Source organism: Gadus chalcogrammus, chromosome 18 (genome assembly GCF_026213295.1).
Source record: "Gadus chalcogrammus isolate NIFS_2021 chromosome 18, NIFS_Gcha_1.0, whole genome shotgun sequence".
Lineage (NCBI taxonomy): Eukaryota > Metazoa > Chordata > Actinopteri > Gadiformes > Gadidae > Gadus > Gadus chalcogrammus.
The window spans coordinates 18424921-18447461 of record NC_079429.1 but is presented as its reverse complement, the minus strand read 5'-3'; the positions used below and the strand labels follow the sequence as shown (position 1 = coordinate 18447461).

The 22541-nt window shown below is 42.6% G+C and overlaps 1 protein-coding gene across 1 annotated transcript in view; it reads right to left on the bottom strand.

Annotated features, from left to right (window-relative positions):
• The window catches only part of LOC130371312 (integrin alpha-M-like), a 34451-nt gene extending 13803 nt beyond the window's left edge, over positions 1-20648 (bottom strand). Inside the window, exons 1-12 of the mRNA XM_056577046.1 lie at positions 20546-20648; positions 20163-20277; positions 4704-4801; positions 4096-4166; positions 3800-3914; positions 3431-3558; positions 2847-2992; positions 2398-2548; positions 1848-1998; positions 1327-1397; positions 1062-1185; positions 470-615 (exon numbers count right to left, since the gene is read on the bottom strand). Of these exons, the coding sequence (XP_056433021.1) occupies positions 470-615; positions 1062-1185; positions 1327-1397; positions 1848-1998; positions 2398-2548; positions 2847-2992; positions 3431-3558; positions 3800-3914; positions 4096-4166; positions 4704-4801; positions 20163-20277; positions 20546-20582 (1353 nt within the window). The 5' untranslated portion in view covers positions 20583-20648. The remainder of the gene's footprint in view (positions 1-469; positions 616-1061; positions 1186-1326; positions 1398-1847; positions 1999-2397; positions 2549-2846; positions 2993-3430; positions 3559-3799; positions 3915-4095; positions 4167-4703; positions 4802-20162; positions 20278-20545) is intronic.
• Positions 20649-22541: the final 1893 nt, after the last annotated feature.

Genomic DNA, 22541 nt, shown 5'->3' with positions numbered 1-22541 from the left:
CAAGTTGGACCTCTGGCACCCTCCTAGGTCATTTGCGGCGGAGACATTGTGTGGGGTTTGTTTATCTCTATGGGTGGGTTAGCGTTGCTGTTACTGAGATGTTGTTCCCGACACCGTGACCGAGACGTTCATGTTGGTTGGTTGTATTGGGTGTGTTTTGCCGTGTGTCATGTGTGTGTTCAATGAAGGCGTCGGAGTCGTGCGGTGTAAGGGGCGCGAGAGTCGCATTACCGCTTAACTTGGACTCCCGTCTCGTCCTACCCGCGCTGCTCGTCAAAATATGAATAAGCCTCCCCATTGTATAGCCCTTGTCAAACACCGGGATTACACAGATTACATTTAAAAAGCATGAGACCAAATAAAAAAATATTATAAAGGTTTTCTAAAAGCATTTGTACTTGTAAAGTACAAAAAGTACAAATGCTGCATGCTGGACATTTGTTTTGACAGAGGTTTCCTGCTGACAGACCTGCCATGGAGAGGGGTCAACCATCTGGCCTTTAGAGATGTCCAAAGATTTAGGATAGACAAACACTACTCCTCTGTGAAGGTATCTCGGCGCCCCTACAATGGTTAGAGGTCCATTTCTGGTATGAGCAACAGCCATGGAGTAGCCTGGTGGATCCCAAAAAAAATGTAAAAAGTACCAAACATTAGAAGAGCTGGCTAGCTCGTTAGGACAGAATGCTAGCTCATTAAGATAGCTAGCTAGCTCATTACGAAAGCTTGCTAGCTTGTTAAGATATCTTGCTAGCTTGTTAGAATAACCTGCTTGTTCCTCCAAGAAAAAGAAAAAAGATTGAAATTGGAGATATGAGACTTTTTATTTTAGATAGAAATCTGAAATAGTCCCATTTCAGAGTCATTGTAGAACGAACACAGGTGCTACAGGTATGTCTACAGTGATATGCCTCACGCTTCTTACTTATTCTCTAGCTAAGAACCCAGAAGGTTATGATTGGTCAGATCCTGAACAGCCTTGAATGGCGCTGAAGAAGCTAAACTGTCTCACTGGTCCAAACTCCACATTGATCCTTTCACTGTTTCTTAGTGTTTCTTACCTAGATAGCTGTCTTTCTCCACAAACTGTTCGTCCTGTGGAAACGTAAGCCGACCATCAGATGAGTAGCCCCGAAAGCCCCCACTCCAATCATACGCTCCGACAGATGCCATCTGAAACCCACCCTGGAAAGTATGAAGAAGCATTAGGTCACTATTCGGGACATACTGTATGTATAACTAACCTCTCAGCAATGTGGAGTTGAATTAAGGTTGTTAATGTGTGGAAAAGATTCTTAGTGTTGGTCGATTGAAAGACTTGTTCACCCCCGGGACGAAGGCTGCGCTGAACCCTTCCTGGGCCATCTCCATTATCAAAGAGCCACCTGTCTGAGTTCCTATAGGGAAGACGTATCAGAGTCATGCACCCTCTTGCTTAGCAGCCTTTAAAAACATATGCCTTCCTGGATGCTCCTCCCATGATCAAAATTTTAAACATCTATGATGGTCATAACTCCAACCAACATAGGCCTATGCATCATGCATCAGATGTCTTTGGTTCTGTGTTCTGGACTGTATCTTATGGACTTACATGAGTCTTGATGGGACTCAGTAAAACACTCTCATGACCCTCTCTGGCATATACCAGAACTGTGACTGATGGATTTCTTTGTATCATTTTTCCTCACCATTTCTATCATCAGCTCTTCATCAAAGAGTTTAGTTGGTGTTAAATAACTGACATGATGAGAATTCGGGAGAATGATCACGCAAAATTATTATCAAATATTGCAATTTTAATAAATACCTGAGATGTATTTTGAGTTTTAGGTGGAGAGACTTCGTACCTTCAATAGAGAAGATGCTTTCCTCCAGTGTGTCCTTGATTTTGTCCAGGGCTTCAAAGTTGCTAACGCGGAACACGTGTGTTTTGGATGGTCTAGACGCGATCTTATCCAACTCTTCTTTCGCACGATACTGGTCGAAGGCTTTCCCCACCTATCCATAGAAAACAAAGATTAGAACTTTATCAGCCACGCAGAAAAATGTCATTATCATTGCATTATTTTTTACAGTCTTGATAAAAATAGACGTTAGAAACGGTCTTTTCTGATGGGCTTGTCCAGCCTCGGTAGGCGGAGATACAATCACAACCCTAAATAGCTGTTGAGGCACCTTTAAGGATCCCCACTCTCAAAATGTGTACAGCTTCAACTGTTAACGCTGCATTAGCCACTGAAGCCCCCCATGTTTTAGCTTCCCGTCCATCTACCATCAGCGCAGTGCTGAAGTGCCACTGAGAAAGGTAGGGTGTGCAGCCTGGTAACATTACCCATTATGCTTTTGTTTCTGAATGCTTTGCAATTATTAACAATAACCATTTTAAAAGTGTCTTACCCCGATTGTAAATCGAACGATGCCCTTTGCCTCCGCGCCATTGACTGCGCGATCTAACTTTGAGAAGTCCTGTGACGCGCCATCGGTAATCACGATCAAAACCTTCTTTGAGCTTCTCCTAGACCCTCTGGTTGGTGAGAAGACTTGTGTACTTTGGAAACAAAATGACCAGTGGAGTGAATATTTGTTACCATACTCAAGGTTTTCCATGTTAAATGTAACCTTAACGTTGCTAGGATGTTACATTTCAACAAGTTAGAAGCCTAGAAGTTTCTTGTGATTTTTCTTCTCAATTCTTTTAACGCATTAAAACACAATATCATTACAATATTTATAAACAATGTTACTTTATTATTTTTGCAAGATCAACCAATGAGTGTTGGCTGCACCAGGCTGTGACATCGGGTCCAATGGTTCTGTTACGATAGAAACGATGATGATGGACTTACACAACATGCTCGATGGCTTGTGCCGTGTTCGTTCCTCCACCTTGTGGTCTTATTGGCGGGATTTTACTTTCCAAAGAATTGAAGAGGTCAAAATTATCAAAATGATAATAAGTTATAGGAGTTCCTGAGTACTCGGTGATGGCGAACTGAAATGAAGACATAGAAATGTATTTAAAATTAAAGCTATAACCATACAATGACAAAGCCGTCCCTGGTCCACTTATTTCAGGCTAATATACAATGCCGAAATATTGTCTAATAATATCATGCCCATCAAAACTAGATAACAATATCGGCTATGAATTGTGGGAACTGAAAAACCAATAGTGGGAAGTAAAAAAACTATAGATTCCATTGACACCACCTAACTCAGTAGGTAGCCTATACTGGTCGTTGTAGGTGCACCATTAAAGGCAGAGCGATCCGATGCAAGTATCTCTGCAGCACCACCATGCCTCCCTGGCCACTCATAGATTCAGGGCTTGGATAATATCATGCTATGTAAGACATGGGTGTCATTGTGTGGTTACACATTGACACTGCGGTGGACCTCGAGAAGTGTTCTTATAGACATCTGTCCCTACCCGTGTGTCTCCATTGCGTAAGGAGCTGACCAAACGCGTGACAAAGACCTTCATGGCGTTGAAGTCCCCAACAGCTACGCTGCCAGAGCCGTCGATCAGAAAGGCGATGTCCGAAAGGCCAGGACAATCTGTCAATCCAATGAAACCCATGAAATGTGCATGATTAATTTCAGTTTACTGAATTTAATTATGTTCAATTGTGGTACGTTTGTTGAATAACAATATGAATATTTTGCAATGGACAATTCATAAGAGAACATCGGCCTATCTAAAGTGAGCCTCAAATCATCCTGTACACATCATAAACCTTTCCTCTATGAAGAGCTTAATACTAGGAAGTTTCAGCATCAGCATAGCTGACATGTTTACCCTTTAGAATTGATGGTCTATGCAATTCAGCTCTATTTTGAGAGTTAATCTTCAAGCATAATCCGTTGTATGTGTTGATAGTCCTGCATTCTCTTGTAAGGGTTGGACCGCATGCCTAAACAAAGGAGAAATACGGTTACAAATAGTGTGTTCATTTTTGGAACAATTAAACAATACGACAATGTTTCTTCTCTAAACATCTAACTGTAGACGTTTGGACACTTGCCAATACTTTTTTGCCATCGATGGTTGTTTTTTAAAACAACCATTTAATGTTTAATACATGGACCCCTCACCAAAGTATTTTCAGAGGCTGGGTCCTTCGTCAACGTCAAACCAAGAGACATATTGACGGCGAACACTGGAACTGGAATCAAAAGCACAAGGATAGAAAATTGAAGCTGTGATGACTAAGTGATACCAACATAGGAATGACAGAGAAGAGGTGGAGCAGAACATTAACACTGCCAGGGTGCAGGGTCGAATCCCGACTAGCTCAACTGGTCGAGCATGGTATTGAAACTGCCAAGGTTACGGGTTTGATTCTCATGCTCAGAATGCATTCACTTAAGGTATTGTAATATACTTTGGATGAAAGCATCCACTCAATACCTTTTAATTAAAAAAGTTGTATAAAGTGTAGCATCATGTGGATGTTGCCTTGTGATAAGTTTTTCCGAGGACCAAGATGATAAGCAAGCCTACATAACCTGAATGACAGTAAAAGTAACAGTTAATTAAGTATTGAGACCTTCATCAATAACTCATTATACTTTTAACTTTTGACCCAGGTCCTATTGGGTCCAATTTACATACAGGCCGCACGTAAAAACACCACTTTTTCATTCAGTCCTGTTCAACAAATGAAAGGTAGCATGTATGATTGTGAATAGAGTGTGATTACCTGAGAGAGGGATGGGTTGACAATTCTTAGTAGTGCAGTTGTAGATTCTGCCTCTTTGCGTTGGGGATGTCTGCAACAGTGGCTCGCTCACCAGTAAGCTTATCAGGGAGAGGGAGATGTTCATATGTTACTATAGGACCAGTATAGAACATATAAGTTGAAAGCGCATGTGGGATTAGTTTAGCTTGATATGAACAAGGGCGTGGCGTTGCAACCCTCAACACTAACAGGGATCACCGCTGCTCTCGCCCTTAAACCTCTACGACGAACTGAACAGGAACCTTGCACCTCTAGGAGCCTCAAACCTCTAGGAACCTTAAACCTCTAGGAGCCTTAAACCTCTAGGACCCTCAAACCTCTAGGAGCCTTAAACCTCTAGGAGCCTCAAACCTCTAGGAGCCTTAAACCTCTAGGAACCTTAAACCTCTACGAGCCTTGGCAGTTTCAATAACGTGCTCTGCCCTGACCAATTTGGCGCCCCAGGCAAGATTTTTGCTGCCGCCCCCTACCCCTTTGGATCGCACAGTAAATTCGACTACCAATGTTCATACACTCAGATAAGCTGCAAAGCTTTGTCTTTGAGACTTTTTTAATTTAGATAGAAAATTAAACACAAAAAACGTATTACGTTTTGAGTGACTTCAGATTCAAATTATTGTAAATACAATTAAATGTAGTGTGGTTTACCTTTTTTATAGCTTGGTTCTAACCAGAGATTAAACAAGCACTCAAGTGAAGTGTAAAAAAAATACAATAATACATTATTGTATGAAAGATATGGGAAATGTAAGATATGCAAACCACAAACTATCCTCCAAATCAGCTTGAAAATAAACACTGCTGAAACAATGGTTACTATGCATTGGATAATTTAAGGATAGTACCCCAATTTTACTGTGGGTTACAAACTGTTATGGACCTATGTACTTAGCTGACATGTTTTGATTTTCATTGAAGCGTGTGGGTTTGGATTGAGCAGCGGACCAGCTAGGTAAAGAGCTAACATTCCTTTTCTTTTTTAAAAACAAACACTGCATGACTAGTTAACTCTGGTTAAGTTGTTTACACGTAGCTTGGCAACGCGCTACGCCCTGACAACTTTTGGCGGACTATTTGTATTTACTTAATAATAAAACCACATTTAAAACCACATAATGCTTCGATAAGTGAATAAATTAAACTAATAGCCATGTATTAAGCTGAGTTTTGTATAGGGAACAGTTAGCTCCATAGAAATAAAGATAGAAAGATGAACAAGAGCCCGACAAAGTGACCAGTTGGCTATAGCCAGCCAGGTCAACATTAAAGATAAATAAATTAAAGTTACTGTATTTCTGTCTTTTCCCGTTTTTCCTCCTCTTCTTTCTTTCTCTTCCTCCCCTGGGCGCCAGAGTGTTTAGGTTTCTTTGACATTGTGATGTGCAAATAGAGAGCTTTCTCCTCTCCGGTCAGAATGAGGGGGGAAACAGAAACTAGGGTGCTCTTTTATTTTACATGTTATTATGTTGTCTAATATTTATTTAGACATAACTACTGGTACTAAGTAATATAAACATTGAAGTTAAAGTTAGATGAATACAGTATGCAAAAAAAAAAAAAAAAAAAAAGAATACATATTTTTGGCGCCCCCTGCCGATGGATGCGCCTTTAGCATTCGCCTCTGCTGCCTCTGCGCAGGGCCGGGCCTGCTAGACGGGATTCGACCCTGCACCCTGGCAGTGTTAATGTTCTGCTCTACCTCTTCTCTGTCATTCCTATGTTGGTATCACTAAGTCATCACAGCTTCAATTTTCTAACCTTGTGTTTTTGGTTCCATTTCCAGCGTAAACCTCTAGGAGAAAAGTCACCAGGAGCACCAGACTGACTGAACAGGAACCTTCAAATTTTACCGCAAAATATAAAGTAGGCCTACAAAATCTGCATTATAGGCCTACATATATTTTTATCCATCGGGCGTTTAACCTTGACCATAAGTTATAGCCATGGGAATTTCGGCAACAAACTTTTTGGGGGCTCGATTAACTTAATATCTATCTTTTGACCAGTCCAATGGGGAGATATAGGCGTTATCAATCCACTATAAATATAATACCCAAACCCTCAAATAACGATAGGTATCGACAGATAGACCGTGAATAACTAACGAGATCCAAACTTGAGTATGCAGAACAGACTATTGCTTATTTATCAGCCTGTTCTCCAACCTAAACGACAGAATAGGTGTGACCCAAAACTAGCCATATGAACTCTCACTTGTACAGCGCCCCCTATCGCCTGTTTGAAGAAACAGCAACATGAATGTCACGTATCTCACCGTTGTGCCAAAACAAAATGGATGACATTAGATTTATTCTGTGGACATTTTTAGATAGTTTCAAACTTTTCTAGCGATAAATGCATATTTCCGTTTTGTAATCTTCAGTGAATGTATACAATGTTTAGCCTGTTAGTTAATGCAACGTGTTCTATCGTTGCCATGGTGATTCATATGGATGCCGCTATCCCTGAAACCACTCAGCTTCATGTTGATTGAATCAACATCTTTGCGTCGATGAGTCGGCTGAGCTGAGTTGAATTCAGTGTTATTATATGTAACTGGTGATGTTCTTTCAAATATTTTTCTCGAGTAACCTGGGGTGACATTTATTCTTATTTGTGACCGACTAGTACGTGTTTTTGTTCACTTTGAATCCACTGAAAGAAATCCATTCTGACATTTCATTTTATAAATAGATTAGATTTATCAAGAAAACCTGCAGATTTCAAGTCTCCAGCCACTCACCAGCTTACACAAAAGACTCACTTGTTCAGAGTTCACCTGGACTGCATAGCCCCCCTTACGCACTATTGTACGTCCTGGCACTTAAAATTCACTTTAGGAGGTTTTCTAACATTAATATGAGTTCCCCTAGCCTGCATATGGTCCCCCAGTAGCTAGAAATGGCATTAGGTGTAAAACGAGCACTAGCCATCCTGCTCTGCCTTTGACAAAAGGAATTGTCCGCGATTGTCCCCCGCCGGAGCCACGATGCCGGCTGCCTCAGCAGCACTGGCGGGGCACCCTCCCGCCGCCGCGGGGCACCGCCGCCGCGGAACAGGCCCCGCGGCTCCGGCGGGAAACAATCGTGGTCAACAATCCCTTTCTCCTCCATGTCGCGGTTCAGTCTACTTCAGATTGATGTGGAAGTGGAAGAACCAGAGACGTCAGAGAACCCGACCCAGTCGTTTGAGATTCATAATATCGTCAGGAGGCGCGTTAGTTCGTCTGGAGGCGCATGCAGCTTTATATATGTATAATGTAATTGTGGTACTCTCAAAACTGATTATTTTATTTATATTAGCAAAAGGTAATTTTCTCTGATTTGAAGGGTGAAACGATTTTTATAAATGTATGAGACCAGTACATTCATTTATTCCTCATAATTTGTCTTGAGAGGAACTTAAAATGTAAGCAGCACCCAGGTGGAACTGTCGACACTTAAGTAGTTGCGTTCCGGGTTGTCGTCAGATGGGAGCACTTCCGCCCGCGTCCTCAGACGCAACTTGGATGACGAACTGAGCAGTCGTGTCTTCCTTGTTTCTCACCATTTTCTGTATTTTACAGGTCAGTCGTTGGTTTAAACTATAACATGTCAACCTTCTAAAGCCTTGCTTTATATGTATAACTGTTGAAGAAGTTCGGGTCATGTTTTGTTGTGTTTCTAGCGAACTTAAGAGACTTTAAAATACCGCCGTTGAGTACAATGGCAGGGGTAAATATACCGGAAAGCGCGAAACGGCAGGTCCCGCCGATTATGGGTTTATTTTTCGCCCTGCGTATTGCCTTGCGTGAATGCCGGGCAATTTAAAGGGGTAGTTCGGAATTTTGGACATAGGGCCTGATTCCCAAGTGAGCATTGGTATTCTATATCACTGGAGACAGTTTTCAACACATTTCATACAGTCCTTCTAGTTGCAGAGTTCGCTCGTGCTAGGCTAGCGCAAGTCAACGGGCAATGCTAGCCTGCTATTAAAAACAGTCTTACCCACTCCACAGTACACCCGAGGTAAATCAATTATAACGCCAGACTATAGATTTAAATGTCTGTTGATAGAATAATGTTAGAAATAAAACTCACCTTGCATCGCATGAATCATCGAGGGACTACTCTCTCAGCAGAAGCGGAATTTTACTATGCGCTGGTTAGGTTTGTAACCGAATCACGACAGAAGAACGTAAACAGAGAAGCGTGGGACAGAAGCGCAATTGAACGACTAGGCAACATGATGGTTCAGTGTGCTTTTAGAAATTGTAGAAATAAACGGTACAGATGGGCACCACAAAGTTTCCACCAATTTCCAGTGCGAGATCCAGAAAGTACTCAACTGTGGCTTGTTGCTGCTGGCTTGGACATCAAAACACCGGCTAGTACATGTACGGTTCGTTGGATACAACAAATTCCTCATAATCGTCTTCAAAAGCAGATGCATCGCTAACTCCTCCAAACGTGGGCATATCTTGTTAATTGAATACGCTTATATAATTCCTTCGTTCACTGTACTCTGCGTTTGTAGCAATGACAGCGGCAGGTAACCTAGGTATCAGTCCGCCGCTGCCGTAGCCTACGTACAGGAATATAAACACTGCTGCTGAGACCCCGCAATTCCCTCAAAATGCAATGCAAGGTTGGTTTTATTTCATTATTCTATAAACAGACATTTAAATCTATAGTCTGGCGTTATAATTGATTTACCTCGGGTGTACTGTGGAGTGGGTAAGACTGTTTTAATAGCAGGCTAGCATTGCCCGTTGACTTGCGCTAGCCTAGCACGAGCGAACTCTGCAACTAGAAGGACTGTATGAAATGTGTTGAAAACTGTCTCCAGTGATATAGAATACCAATGCTCACTTGGGAATCAGGCCCTATGTCCAAAATTCCGAACTACCCCTTTAAGGGTTTTTTTGTTTGCACTTTGCACAGTGTTAGTTTTTTTTTATTTTTGGTCTCCTGTACACCACAGTTCAAATGGGAATATGAGTAATTGTTAAAGGTTCATGGTTACAGATATAAAAGTTTCAAAGTGTTTATATTAATGCATACTGTTTAAAGATAAAAAATACTGTTACTGTTACATCCAGAGTCACAACTTGGTTTACTTTGTATTGAAAACGTTTAGCTTTCTCTGAGTAATAATTTTGTTTTATTTAAGTGTGTGTGAATCTAGAATAATTGTCAACTACATGTTGTATTCAAGTACAGTGGATTAATGCTGTTTATTGCACTACATTATTATTGATGCTTTAACTCACTTAAACAGGTGAATGTAAATGAGTACGTTGCTCAAGTAGAGTTAAGTGGACTAATGGAGAATATTGAATGTACACGAGCTATAACATGAATGTGTATTAGAATAGTATGTACAATGTAGTTAATATTTGATGCACTTAAAGGGAAACTTCACTCATTTCCATTAAGCTTTGTATCGTTAGAAACCCACTCATATTTTTGAATGGTTGTGCATCATTCCCTTATTTTCTGGAGGGACTGGAGAGATCTGTATCGTTCTCCAACACTTCCTGTTTAAGATGACGCAATATGACGATTTTTGCGTAGAAGTAAATAGGAAGTGTAAGAGGGGAGGATTCTCGTAAGACTACAAGCACTAGTCCCACCCCTCTATAGGGGGTGGGACCCACTGACGCTACAGACCTATTAGAGCAGTGCCAGTGGGTGGGACTTCACCAGCAGAAGCTAACATCCACAGCGTCTGAAGCTAAGCTAACAGAGGCTGTTGATAAAACTGAAGTAAAATGGCGGAAGGTACTGGATCTGACATAGAAGATGGCACCATGCAAAAGTTCACCATTTCGAAAGAAATACAAACAAGGACTAATTCACTGAGTTCACCAACTAATACTCTTCACTAGAAATGTTGTGTTAAATGATTTTCAAGCAGTCTTGCGGTATCAGCTTGGTAGATGGAACAGCGAGGTGTCTGATAGGCGGAGATCTAGATAAGCGGGAGTGGCCAGCGAAGCTGTGCATCGTGGTGCATGGTGGGAGTTGTCTTCAATCCACAAGCGCCAAAAAGTCACTTTCTGCCTTTTCTCGGTCAAGACGGAACCAAATTAGAATTTTATTTTATTATTCGACTACATATAGGACCCAATTTCAATACATATTCATGCCTACACCGGTGAAATGCTCCTTTAAACAGTTGAAGACTGAACAAGAGACACTCAGAGAAATGTTTGTATTTTATTTGAGAACTTGAATAGAGACGCAACTTGGATGACGAACTGAGCAGTCGTGTCTTCATTGTTTCTCACCATTTTCTGTATATTACAGATTTTTTTATTGTTGCCGTGGCACCCAATCCTGGGACCCGTAACATAATGTATAATATGATATTATTTAGATATAGAGCTCCTAGCAAAAGCTGTGTGTGCCTCGCCATTGCGATACATCCACTGTAAACATGGGCGCATGGTACCGTGGCCGCAAGCTGCTCAGGGCAACACCCCCACCATCCACCTTGACCCGCTCTAAAAAATGGCATGTTTGTGGAAAGGACTGGCTGTTATTCTGCACCGACGCTGAATTTCTTGAACGTCTTCAAATACTGTATTAAGGGCCCACTAACACCTATAAATAAGCATCCATGAAGTAGCATGCCATGGGACCTTTAATGTACACACTTATTGTTTGTTTAACATCATGGCACTTGAAAAACACTACTTAGCATTGTGTAGCATCCAGCGTTCACGCTATACTTTTTCTTGGGCGGAGAAATGTCCGACACCAAATTCTGCGACGAAAAGTGTGACCCCGGGGGGCGCTGTTGCAGATTTTTTGCAATATGCACGAGTTTGAAGCGTAGACGGGTATGACAAAAACATAAATAAAACATAAGATCTCCCCCCAAAACAATTACCTTTTAATTAGAGGTGCTTAATAAATACAATTATTTTGATTTGATTAGCATTTTACAGACCCATACAATGATGGCGTTTAGTACGGTCCTTCACCGTTGCTTCTTTACCCATAAAAAACTTCAGTCAGTGTTAAATTGTGCTGATTTACCTTTGAGCATTTCCTGTTATAGGCTACTGTGTAAAACGCTGTTTAGAATTAATGTACTCCGGGTAGGAAATGAGTCCTTAGCCCAAGTGAAGGAGTTCAAGTACCTCAGGGTCTTGTTCGCGAGTGAGGGTACTATGGAGGGTGAGATTGGCCGGAGAATCGGAGCAGCGGGGGCGGTATTGCGTTCGCTTTACCGCACCGTTGTAACGAAAAGAGAGCTGAGCCGCAAGGCAAAGCTCTCGATCTACCGGTCGATCTTCGTTCCTATCCTCACCTATGGTCATGAGGGCTGGGTGATGAGCGAAAGGACGAGATCGCGGGTACAAGCGGCCGAGATGAGTTTTCTCAGAAGGGTGGCTGGCGTCTCCCTTAGGGATAGGGTGAGAAGCTCAGCCATCCGTGAGGAACTCGGATTAGAGCCGCTGCTCCTTTACTTAGAAAGGAGTCAGCTGAGGTGGTTCGGGCATCTGGTAAGGATGCCCACTGGGCGCCTTCCTTGGGAGGTGTTTCAGGCACGTCCAGTGGGGAGGAGACCTCGGGGAAGACCCAGGACTAGGTGGAGAGATTATATCTCAACACTGGCCTGGGAACGCCTCGGGATCCCCCCGTCAGAGCTGGTCAATGTGGCCCGGGAAAGGGAAGTCTGGGGCCCCCTGCTTGAGCTGCTCCCCCCGCGACCCGACCCCGGATAAGCGGATGACGATGAGGATGAGGAGGATGAGAATTAATGTTAGTATCAAGAAAAGAAAGACCCACCGGTGGGGGGGGGGATCTTATGTTTTATTTATCTTTTTGTTTTAATGCAAACGTGCATGTTGTAGAAAACTACTTCAAAGAACATCAATGGGGCACTATTAGTCTGTGTATCGTAGGCCTAATTTGAAAAACAACAAAGTTACCTGATATCAGTCATTCACAAATAAAGCGGTTTTACAAGCATGTAGTTGTATATACAGTACATTTCTTATTCTGTGTGCAAAGTCAATCCGCATGTGCTTTTTGGTCCTGATCCTTTGGACACCCAGGGCCCGCTCTCCCAATATCATCCCACTGCAGACACAAATGGGCGTTCTCGTGTGGTGGGGGTTCCCGTTTATGCAAACTGGAACGCCCCCTTCTTATTCTTCGTCGCCTTTCTCTCTGAACTGTATTAAATGTCAAAGTGTACTACTCCGAAACCATATAAATAGTGTTGTATTAAACTTCAAAGCTTTTCAAATCTTATTTGGAAAATAACTTCACATGGTGTTGTAATGATATCAACATCAGTTATTAGACCGTCACGCTGAGCATGCGCAGTTGGACTGGCGCGCTGCATGTTGATGTCAGTTCCGGGTTAAGAACACGACAAGGCGAGTTATTGTTACCTCATGTATGCGTCATGAATATGAAGGCCTTCTCTTCAAGCTACTTACGGTGTGTTTATTATTAAAGCACGGTGAGCAGCTAAGAGCTACGCTAATAACCCACGAAGAGGACATCGGTAGCCTATTTACTTTCCGGGAGAGAAAGAGGACATACCAACGCAAAGATGCAAGCATTACAACCAGGGCCGTTGCACCAAGTCCTGGGCCCCTATACAAGAGGTACTGATGGGCCCCCCTGCGCTAAATTGTTGACGGGGGGGGGGGGGGGGGGGCCCAGTACTATGGGCTGGTAGTTAATTATTATTATTTATTTTTTTTGTTTTTGTGGGCCCCCCCTGGGCTGTGGGCCCCTAGAATCGTCATCACCTTTAACCCCTTTACGACGGCCCTGATTACAACCACCACCCAGCCTTCAGTTGACAGGTAATGTGGCTGAGAATTGGAGGAGATTTAAACAATGCTTTATGTTGCACCTGACGGCGATCGGGGCGGACGAGAAGAGCGCTAAGATGAAGGCGTCAGTTTTCTCGCATGTTGTGGGTGAAAAAGCGCTGGAGGTATATAATAACTTTCAGTTCCAAGACGACGCGAACAAAATGGAATTGGATAAAATACTTGAGAAGTTTGAGGATTACTTAAAAGAAACGTGACATTTGAGAGACACAGGTTTTTCACGTGGCTGCAGAAAACGGGAGAAACTTTTGATCAATATGTAACGGACCTGAGGAACCGAAGCAAGACGTGTGAGTTCGGAGAGCTGACTGACTCGTTGATAAAGGACAGACTTGTGTGCGGGATTCCAGATAATAGTCTAAGAGAGAGGCTGTAAAGGGAACACGATTTGGACCTAGGAAAAGCACTAGGAATGTGTAGAGCAGCAGAAACTGTGAAAACACAAGCAATAGAGCTGTTTAGTGAAAGTTGTGAAAGATGCTGTAAGAAGAGATGCAAACAGAGCAGTCAAGAAGAAGAGCACGGCTCCCGACGTAAATACACCGGTGCGCAGAGACGCAAAGGGAAGGTCATGTGATCGATGTGGCACGCAGCATGCTCCCAGAAGATGTCCCGCATATGGTAAAGTATTTCACAACTGTAGCAAAAAGAACCATTATGCACAGCAATGTAAAAACCAACAGAGCAAAGTTCATGCAGTGGATGAGGGTGACTGATGAGTTTTATGTAGATGTAGTGACAGAACAGAACACAGATAAAAAGGACTGGATGTTGACACTGAAAGTAAATGACACACACATTGCATTGAAACTAGACACTGGAGCAGAGGCAAATGTGATGTCAGAGGCAACGTTCAACAACATCAGACCCAGACCTAAAATGCATGCAACAAAAATTAAAGTACGTGGATATTCAGGAACAGCTATACCTGTGAAAGGAAGATGCTTGGTGGAAGTGACACACGAGGACAGAGAACGCACACTCGCATTCGTCGTGGTGCACAGAGACGTGCAGGCCAAATTAGGTTTAGCTGCTTGTGAGAGACTGAACCTGGTTAAGAGAGTGCTTGTGGTGGAAAGGGAAGGAGAAACAGTCTATGATGAACTGATGGAAGAGTACAGTGACCTGTTTCAGGGTCTCGGATGCCTTCCTGGAGAACACACAATCAGAGTGGATAAAAATGTGCCACCAGTTATTTACCCATGTCGAAAAGTGCCATTTGCTCTTCAAAAGCCACTGAAAACCGAGTTGGACAGGATGGAAAGCCTCAATGTGATCGAAAAGATTGATGAGCCAACTGACTGGGTGAGTTCGCTTGTTATTGTAGAAAGGAAAAATGGCAAGCCTAGAGTGTGTATGGATCCCAGAAACTTGAACAGAGCAATACAAAGAGAACATTTCAAACTTCCCACAAGAGAAGAAATAATGTCACAGTTTGCAAATGCAAAGTACTTCAGCAAGCTAGATGCATCATCCGGATTTTGGCAGATGAAGCTGTGTACATTCAACAGCCCATTCGGTAGATATAAGTTTCTTTGGTTACCATTTGGCATAGCTTCAGCACCTGAGGTGTATCATAAGACAATACACATGATCTATGAACATCTGGAAGGAGTGGACACATCCATGGATGACATCATAGTATGGGGAAGTACGAAAGCTGAACACGATGAGAGGCTAAAACAAGTTCTCAAGGCAACAAGAACAGCAAACTTGAAGCTGAATAAAGAGAAATGCCAGCTTGGGGTTAAAGAACTAACATTGGTGGGGGACATCCTGAGCAGCGAGGGCATCGGACCAGATTCCAGGAAAGTGTCTGCAATAGAAAACATGCCAAAGCCACAATGTAAGAAGGACATACAGAGATTTAATGGCATGATAAACTACATGGGATAATTCATACCCAATCTCTCTGAACGCATGGCACCTCTGAGGCAGCTGACTGAAAATAAGTCATGAGAAGTCATGGAAAGAACTGAAGACACAGCTCAAATTAGAACCAGTTCTGAGGTTCTATGATCCAGTGAAGCCCATCAAAATCTCATCAGATGCTTCACAGAGTGGGCTCGGAGCTGTTCTTTTACAAAAATATGATGACTGGCAACCAATTGCATATGCATCGCGCTCAATGACAGACGCAGAGACACGATATGCACAAATTGAGAAAGAACTGCTCAGCATAACATATGCCTGTGAAAGATTTCACCAGGTTGTTTCAGGACAGGACATAAGCGTTGAAACTGACCACAACCCGCTGATCGCGTTGTTTCAAAAGCCGCTCAATGACTGCCCACTGAGAATACAGAGGATGATGATCTGGCTGCAAAGCTACTCGCTGAATGTAATGTATACCCCGGGCAAGCTGATGTACACAGCGGACACATTGTAAAGAGCAGTTGACCCACAGGAGCCGACGCACACTAAGATGAGTGATGACGTGGATGTTTATGTGAACTTGATCACAAAGGCACTGCCAGTAGCAGACGCGAAAATGGAGCTCATAAGAACAGAGACAACAAGAAAATACACGAAGGGCATCTTGGGATTGAAAAATGTAAGAAAAGGGCACGTGAAGTGATGTACTGGCCTCGAATAAACCAGGATGTGGCAAATGAGGTGGCAAACTGCACAACATGTTTGATGCCCTGTTTGTTTGATGCCCTGTTTGAGATATCACACAAGCAATAGAGCTGAGCCACTTAAGCCGCACACAGTGCCTGACAGACCATATCAAAGGGTAGGCGCTGACCTATTTGTTTCTGCAGGGAAAGACTAAATTGTGGTGACAGACTATTATTCCCTGTATCCAGAGGTCTGTTAACTGCACACTACAACAGCAGAGGCGGTTATAACGTCTATGAAGGCCATATTCTCCAGACTTGGTGTGCCAAGCGAAGTCTTTTCTCTGCCAGTTTTGCACACTTTGCAGAAGAATGGAGCTTTGTACACACAACGTCAAGTCCTCACTACCCGCAGTCTAATGGTTTGGCCGAAAAGTCGGTCCAGACTGTGAAGAGGTTGCTGTGTAAAGCAAATGACATTGGAGCTGACTTTTACCAAAGCCTGCTTGTGTACCGCACAACGCCACTAGAGTGCGGTATTTCACCAGCACAACTCCTAACGGGACGTCGCCTTAGATCCAACCTGCCCATTCAGGAGAACTTGCTGAAAACGAAGGAGGGGGGAAAAGTACAGAGGTTCAAGGAGCAGCAAAAAGCAAAACAGAAATTCTACTATGATAAAGGAACACAGAACCTACCTGAACTGCATACTGGTGATTATGCGAGGCTCAAAGATAAAACAAATACATGGTCACAGAAAGCAACTGTTATAAATGAAGTGCATCCAAGGTCGTACACCATTAAAACAGAGGAGGGAGCAGTGCTGAGACGGAACCGGCGAGACATTATGGGACCAGCCACAGCAGATCAAAGAGGTGATGCCGCTGCTGAACAACCTGGACACTCGGATAGCTCATCACCTGAGAGACCAGTTCCAGTGCAAGACTTGCCCTTCAGAAGAAGTTCCAGGGCTGTGAAGCCACCACAGAGGCTTAACAGTTTTAGGGGATAATGAGTATTGCTGTAAAGTTATGAGTTTATACTTTCCCTGGAATATTCTAATGTTCTTACACTGCAGTTGAAAAGGTTTAAATAAGTAACTATTGCAGTTAATAATTACAGTTCATAAGAGTTAAAGATAAGTATTGAAAAACGAAGTATGTGTTGTCTATGTAAATGTTTTACATTCTTATTTTAAGAGAGGGAGATGTAATGATATCAGCATCAGTTATCAGACCGTCACGCTGAGCATGCGCAGTTGGACTGGCTTGCTGCATGTTGATGTCAGGTCCGGGTTAAGAATGCGTCAAGGCGAGTTAATGTTACCTCATGTATGTGTCATGAATATGAAGGCCTTCTCCTCAAGCTACTTACGGTGTGTTTATTAAAGAACCCAGCTAAACATTACAGGTGTGTCCTTTTACAATTTATTCGTTACCAGCATTCGTAGTGTTGATCAGCAGTAAAATAGTCAGCCAAAGACGTTGATGTCGCTTAACAACCGAAGACGCTGGGGTTGACAAGTTACCGGACTAATACCCATGCAAGTGAACGGAGCATTCCAAGTCATTGAGAAGACCTGTGTAATAAAGGCCTATACTATTTCTGTTGATGGCATAGATTTCTCTTCAGATTAGGCCAATAAAGCAATGATAACAAAAAACAAACAAAAAAAAAACGCTCCATCAAAGGCCCGGGTCGGGTCAATCAAAACCCTCATTGTTGAACATGAATTGGCTAAACAAATGACCACTGTAGCATATTTAAATACAATTCAAATTGTGCAGAGAATTATTTCCATTGGTCATTCTCAGGGGCGCAACTGCCTACTTTCTGGGGGGTATATGCAGACACATAGCAGGCGCCCCCCCCCCCCCTCTTTGATCTGGGCACAAATTTGACCTAACACACACAAAAAAATCATTTTGAGTGCACCAGGACAAATATCCGGTGTTTTTTTTAAAGGCAGCCTTTTTAAGATGCTCTGCCAGTGTAACATCATACCGATCAAGGATACCCAGAAAATGTCAATTTCTAGGATTTCCTAGCTGTGTCCCCCTCAGTTGGAGGTTTCTTTCTGCAAGGAAGAGTATGCAGTCGATCACTGGAGTCAACAGGCTCTCTGCAATTCGCTATCAATAGTTTTACCTAGGCATAAGCAGGATGCCAATTCTTTCCACATCAGATAAGCATTTATGTGGTAACCACTTGTTTCATGGTGCTTCAGTATCTTTGAAAGACACTGCCAGTTATTATACCCCACCACAAGGCGCGTGTCAGCAACTCTAGCTTCACTACCATGTGCAACTAATTATTACAGCAGGACATGTTTCTTTATTGGAGGACGAATTTAACCTTTTGATATAATAAATCGAGATTTTGGGGTTGGCTTTACATAATCAGGTGATCCTGAACACCATTATTTAACAAGCGCTCCATCCTACAAATGCCTTCATCTTACCAATTACTACTTTTACTACTGTCTCGCTTATATCATTCACACAAAACTCATGCTCCATGCTTTGGTCGTTAACAGCCCATGTTTGAGAAACAAACCTCATTTGACTGTACTGAAATGCAGGGAAATAAATAGTACGTATCATCTTTTTTTTGTTTTGATTATGGATCAGCATTTGTTCAGTGTTTGGTTAATTAGGGTAAGGGTTAGCTTAATCTATGAGTTTCAGACATATTTAGACAAGGGTAAAATCTTTAGACCAGGGTTAGTTCTATAGACAGGGTTAGATCTGTAGACCAGGGTTAGAACCTTAGACAGGGTCAGATATTTAGACCAGGGTTAGATTTATAGACCAGGATTAGATCTTTAGACCAGGGCTAGTTCTTTAGACAGGGTTCAATCCTTAGTTCTATGTATCCTAAGGCCAGTGGTGGGCAGTAACGCATTGCAAGTAACGCAAATTAGTAAAAAAGTAAATTTTTCGGGTAACGAGTACTTTTCACGTTCCTTTTCTAAGTCTGTAATTTTACTCTTACTCGAGTAAATATTTGATTTAGAATTCTACTCTTTACTCAATTACATTTTCCATTGTGCCTTCATTAAAACAAGTATTTTGATAAAGACATTATCTTCGTTGACTGTACATACAAGCGTACACGTTAGCGACGCACCCTCCCTAGGTTGCAACATTGTTGCAATTCCACAGCCGAGGAGACGAGTCGACAGTTACGTTGGGACTGAGGACTAGAAACGCATGGATGCAGACGCGCAGGAAGATATTTTCGCCAGGGGGTGCGGAGTTAGATACTATGTTACGCTGTAATCTGCAGACCACTCACAAACTTGTTCGTCATTGTCGTGTCTGGCTCTGTGAGTGCGTCCATGCACTCTGTGAGTGCGTAGGCTAGATAAATCTGGTTGCCCAATCAGCCAACCAAGTCAGTCTTGTTTGTGTTTAATTGGTTGTGTTCCTACAAAGCTCTTGCCTTTTGTCACATGCACAGAGCTTAATGCAAATTTGTTTGAAATGAAATTACATTTTTTGTTGTCCATATTGCTTTTGTTGTACAACTTGTGAAGAAATGTTTTAGGAGTGCATCTCTTTCTCTCCCTCACTCACGCATTCTAACACGTTATGTCTTTTTCACTGATCCAAGCATTCCAATACAAAAATGTAAAGTAACTTGTAATTTGAGTAACTTTAAAATAAAGTACTTTTTTACTCTTACTCAAGTAGGTTTTCCAATTGGAATATTTATTTTTACTAAAGTAAATTTTGAAGGAAGTAATTTTACTTTTATTTGAGTCTAGATTTTCAGTACTCTACCCACCACTGCCTAAGACAGTGTCAGATCTTTAGACCAGGGCTACTTCTATAGAAAGGGTTATAGTTTGATCCTAAGACCGGGTTAGATATTTAGATCAGGGTTATTTATATAGACAGGGTTAGAGTTAGATCTTAAGACAGGGTTAGATATTTAAACCAGGGTTAGTTCTATAGACAGGGTTAGAGTTAGATATTAAGACAGTGTTAGACCAATATCATCTTCTCTCACCCAGATCCTGTCTGGACGACCTTGTATCCAAACCATCCAGAAGGATCGCCAGAATTTGTAGTCAACGTTTGCCAGGCTGGGGAATCCACGTTAAAGGCTTGGGACGCCTGCAAGCCTGAAAAAAAATGAATTATCTGTGTGTGTGTGTGTGTGTGTTTGTAGTGTATGTGTCTTAGTTCAGTTAGAACTTTGCAGGATGTGTGAACTGATTTCCTCTAAATACAGACTTCACAACACACAACGAGCCACACAAGAAAATAGTTCATGCATCATGAGCCCAATAATCACATAGGCAACACAATAATCAACTAAAGTCTTAAGAATCAAGACAGGATAAGGACTAAAATGACAAAATAGCACACTGTTTAACGCGTCTTTGTTACCTGAGAAGCACACTACAAGAGTGATCATCCAGTCCATCACGGTTGTATTTTCGCTCCCCAGACTGTGTGCAGGGAGAGAGAAGTGGGAGCTGTAGAACGCAGAAGGCTGAGCGGTAGCTGGCGCGGGGCGGGCTCTTTCTGTTACCCCATCACAAAAGAGACACCCCGTGTCCGGCCACCAGGTCACGGTTGGGATGCAACGCCTCACGATAGAATTCAGGGGCTGGGCTGGGAAGAGGAAGTGGGCTGCAATGAGAAATAATAAGTGCAGCTGAACTGGATCCCTGGCCCTGCTCACAGCTACAGGCGCTGTCAGAGAGCCTCGTATCTGATGCGAAGGGGACATTGCAAATAGAATTGTCCGGCCCTAATGTATATACATTTATTTTATTCCCATAACATTGAAATTTAGGGCAGTGGTTCTCAACTGGTTTGGCCTTGGGACCTACATATTACATGGTCATTATGTCGCCACCCATCTTTATTCAAACCAAGCAAATTTATGTCAGCAGACATTTCTTCATGCGCCTACCTATTGTAACATTCAACAGTAGCCGCGTTTACATGGACACATCTGATCCGCATAGATTTCTATGCGGAATAGAAAATGATCATATATACGCCTCATTCGGAATACAATTATTTGTTCGGCATAGAAATCTATGCCGAATAGAAGAGGTAGTGTAGTCCGTTTTAATCGACATGTATACACTTATTCCGAATAGATTGGGGTTTAACTTAGAGCAGCTGCAGTAGGCCTAGTTCACAATTGGTCCACTGAGCTCCGTCGGTACTTTTATGCACAACAAACTTGACCGCTGTCAAGGAAAGTGGACTACGTAAGTAATCCGGTAAGCATGTCCGGTTGCTAAGCGACAGGACATGGGTGTTTATTAATGACGTGTTCGCGTATCGCAGTGTCCGCGCGCGGCCGAGATAACTGTAAATGAGTAGGCTACTACTAGTACTTTTGCAGGCTGAACGTTAAACTACTTCTCAAATACATGGTCATTATGTCGCCACCCATCTTTATTCAAACCAAGCAAATTTATGTCAGCAGACATTTCTTCATGCGCCTACCTATTGTAACATTCAACAGTAGCCGCGTTTACATGGACACATCTGATCCGCATAGATTTCTATGCGGAATAGAAAATGATCATACGCCTCATTCGGAATACAATTATTTGTTCGACATAGAAATCTATGCCGAATAGAAGAGGTAGTGTAGTCCGTTTTAATCGACATGTATACACTTATTCCGAATGGATTGGGGTTTAACTTAGAGCAGCTGCAGTAGGCCTAGTTCACAATTGGTCCACTGAGCTCCGTCGGTACTTTTATGCACAACGAACTTGACCGCTGTCAAGGAAAGTGGACTACGTAAGTAATCCGGTAAGCGTGTCCGGTTGCTAAGCGACAGGACATGGGTGTTTATTAATGACGTGTTTGCGTATCGCAGTGTCCGCGCGCGGCCGAGATAACTGTAAATGATAGGCTACTACTAGTACTTTTGCAGGCTGAACGTTAAAATACTTCTCAACTTAGAGAGACCACTCTCTCCCACCAGTCTTGGCTGCAGACTCGCGTTCAAATTCCTCTTGTTTGCGGCGGAGGTGGGGGTAAATATAAAGATCGGACGAGATATTGCCGTAGCTGTGCTGCCTCCTTCTTAATTGAAGGAGCAGGCAGAGAAAAGCTCTATGCTGCTGTGCTTTCATTAAAATAAAATTCACAATGTCAAATAGTGATAAGACGTCCAATATGTCGCCGCCGGTCCAGAGATGTGTCAGGTGTGCGCGAGAGACATATCGGACACTTTTGCTACTGCCATGTATACAGTACATTCGGATCACATTTTAGGAACAGATCTATTCCGCATAGAAATCTATGCGCATCAGATGTGCCATGTAAACGCAGCTAGTGGTATGGTCTTCAGCTTATCTGCCGCCGGTTGATCTATAACCTGTCTGGACATGTCAATTTCTGCAGGTAA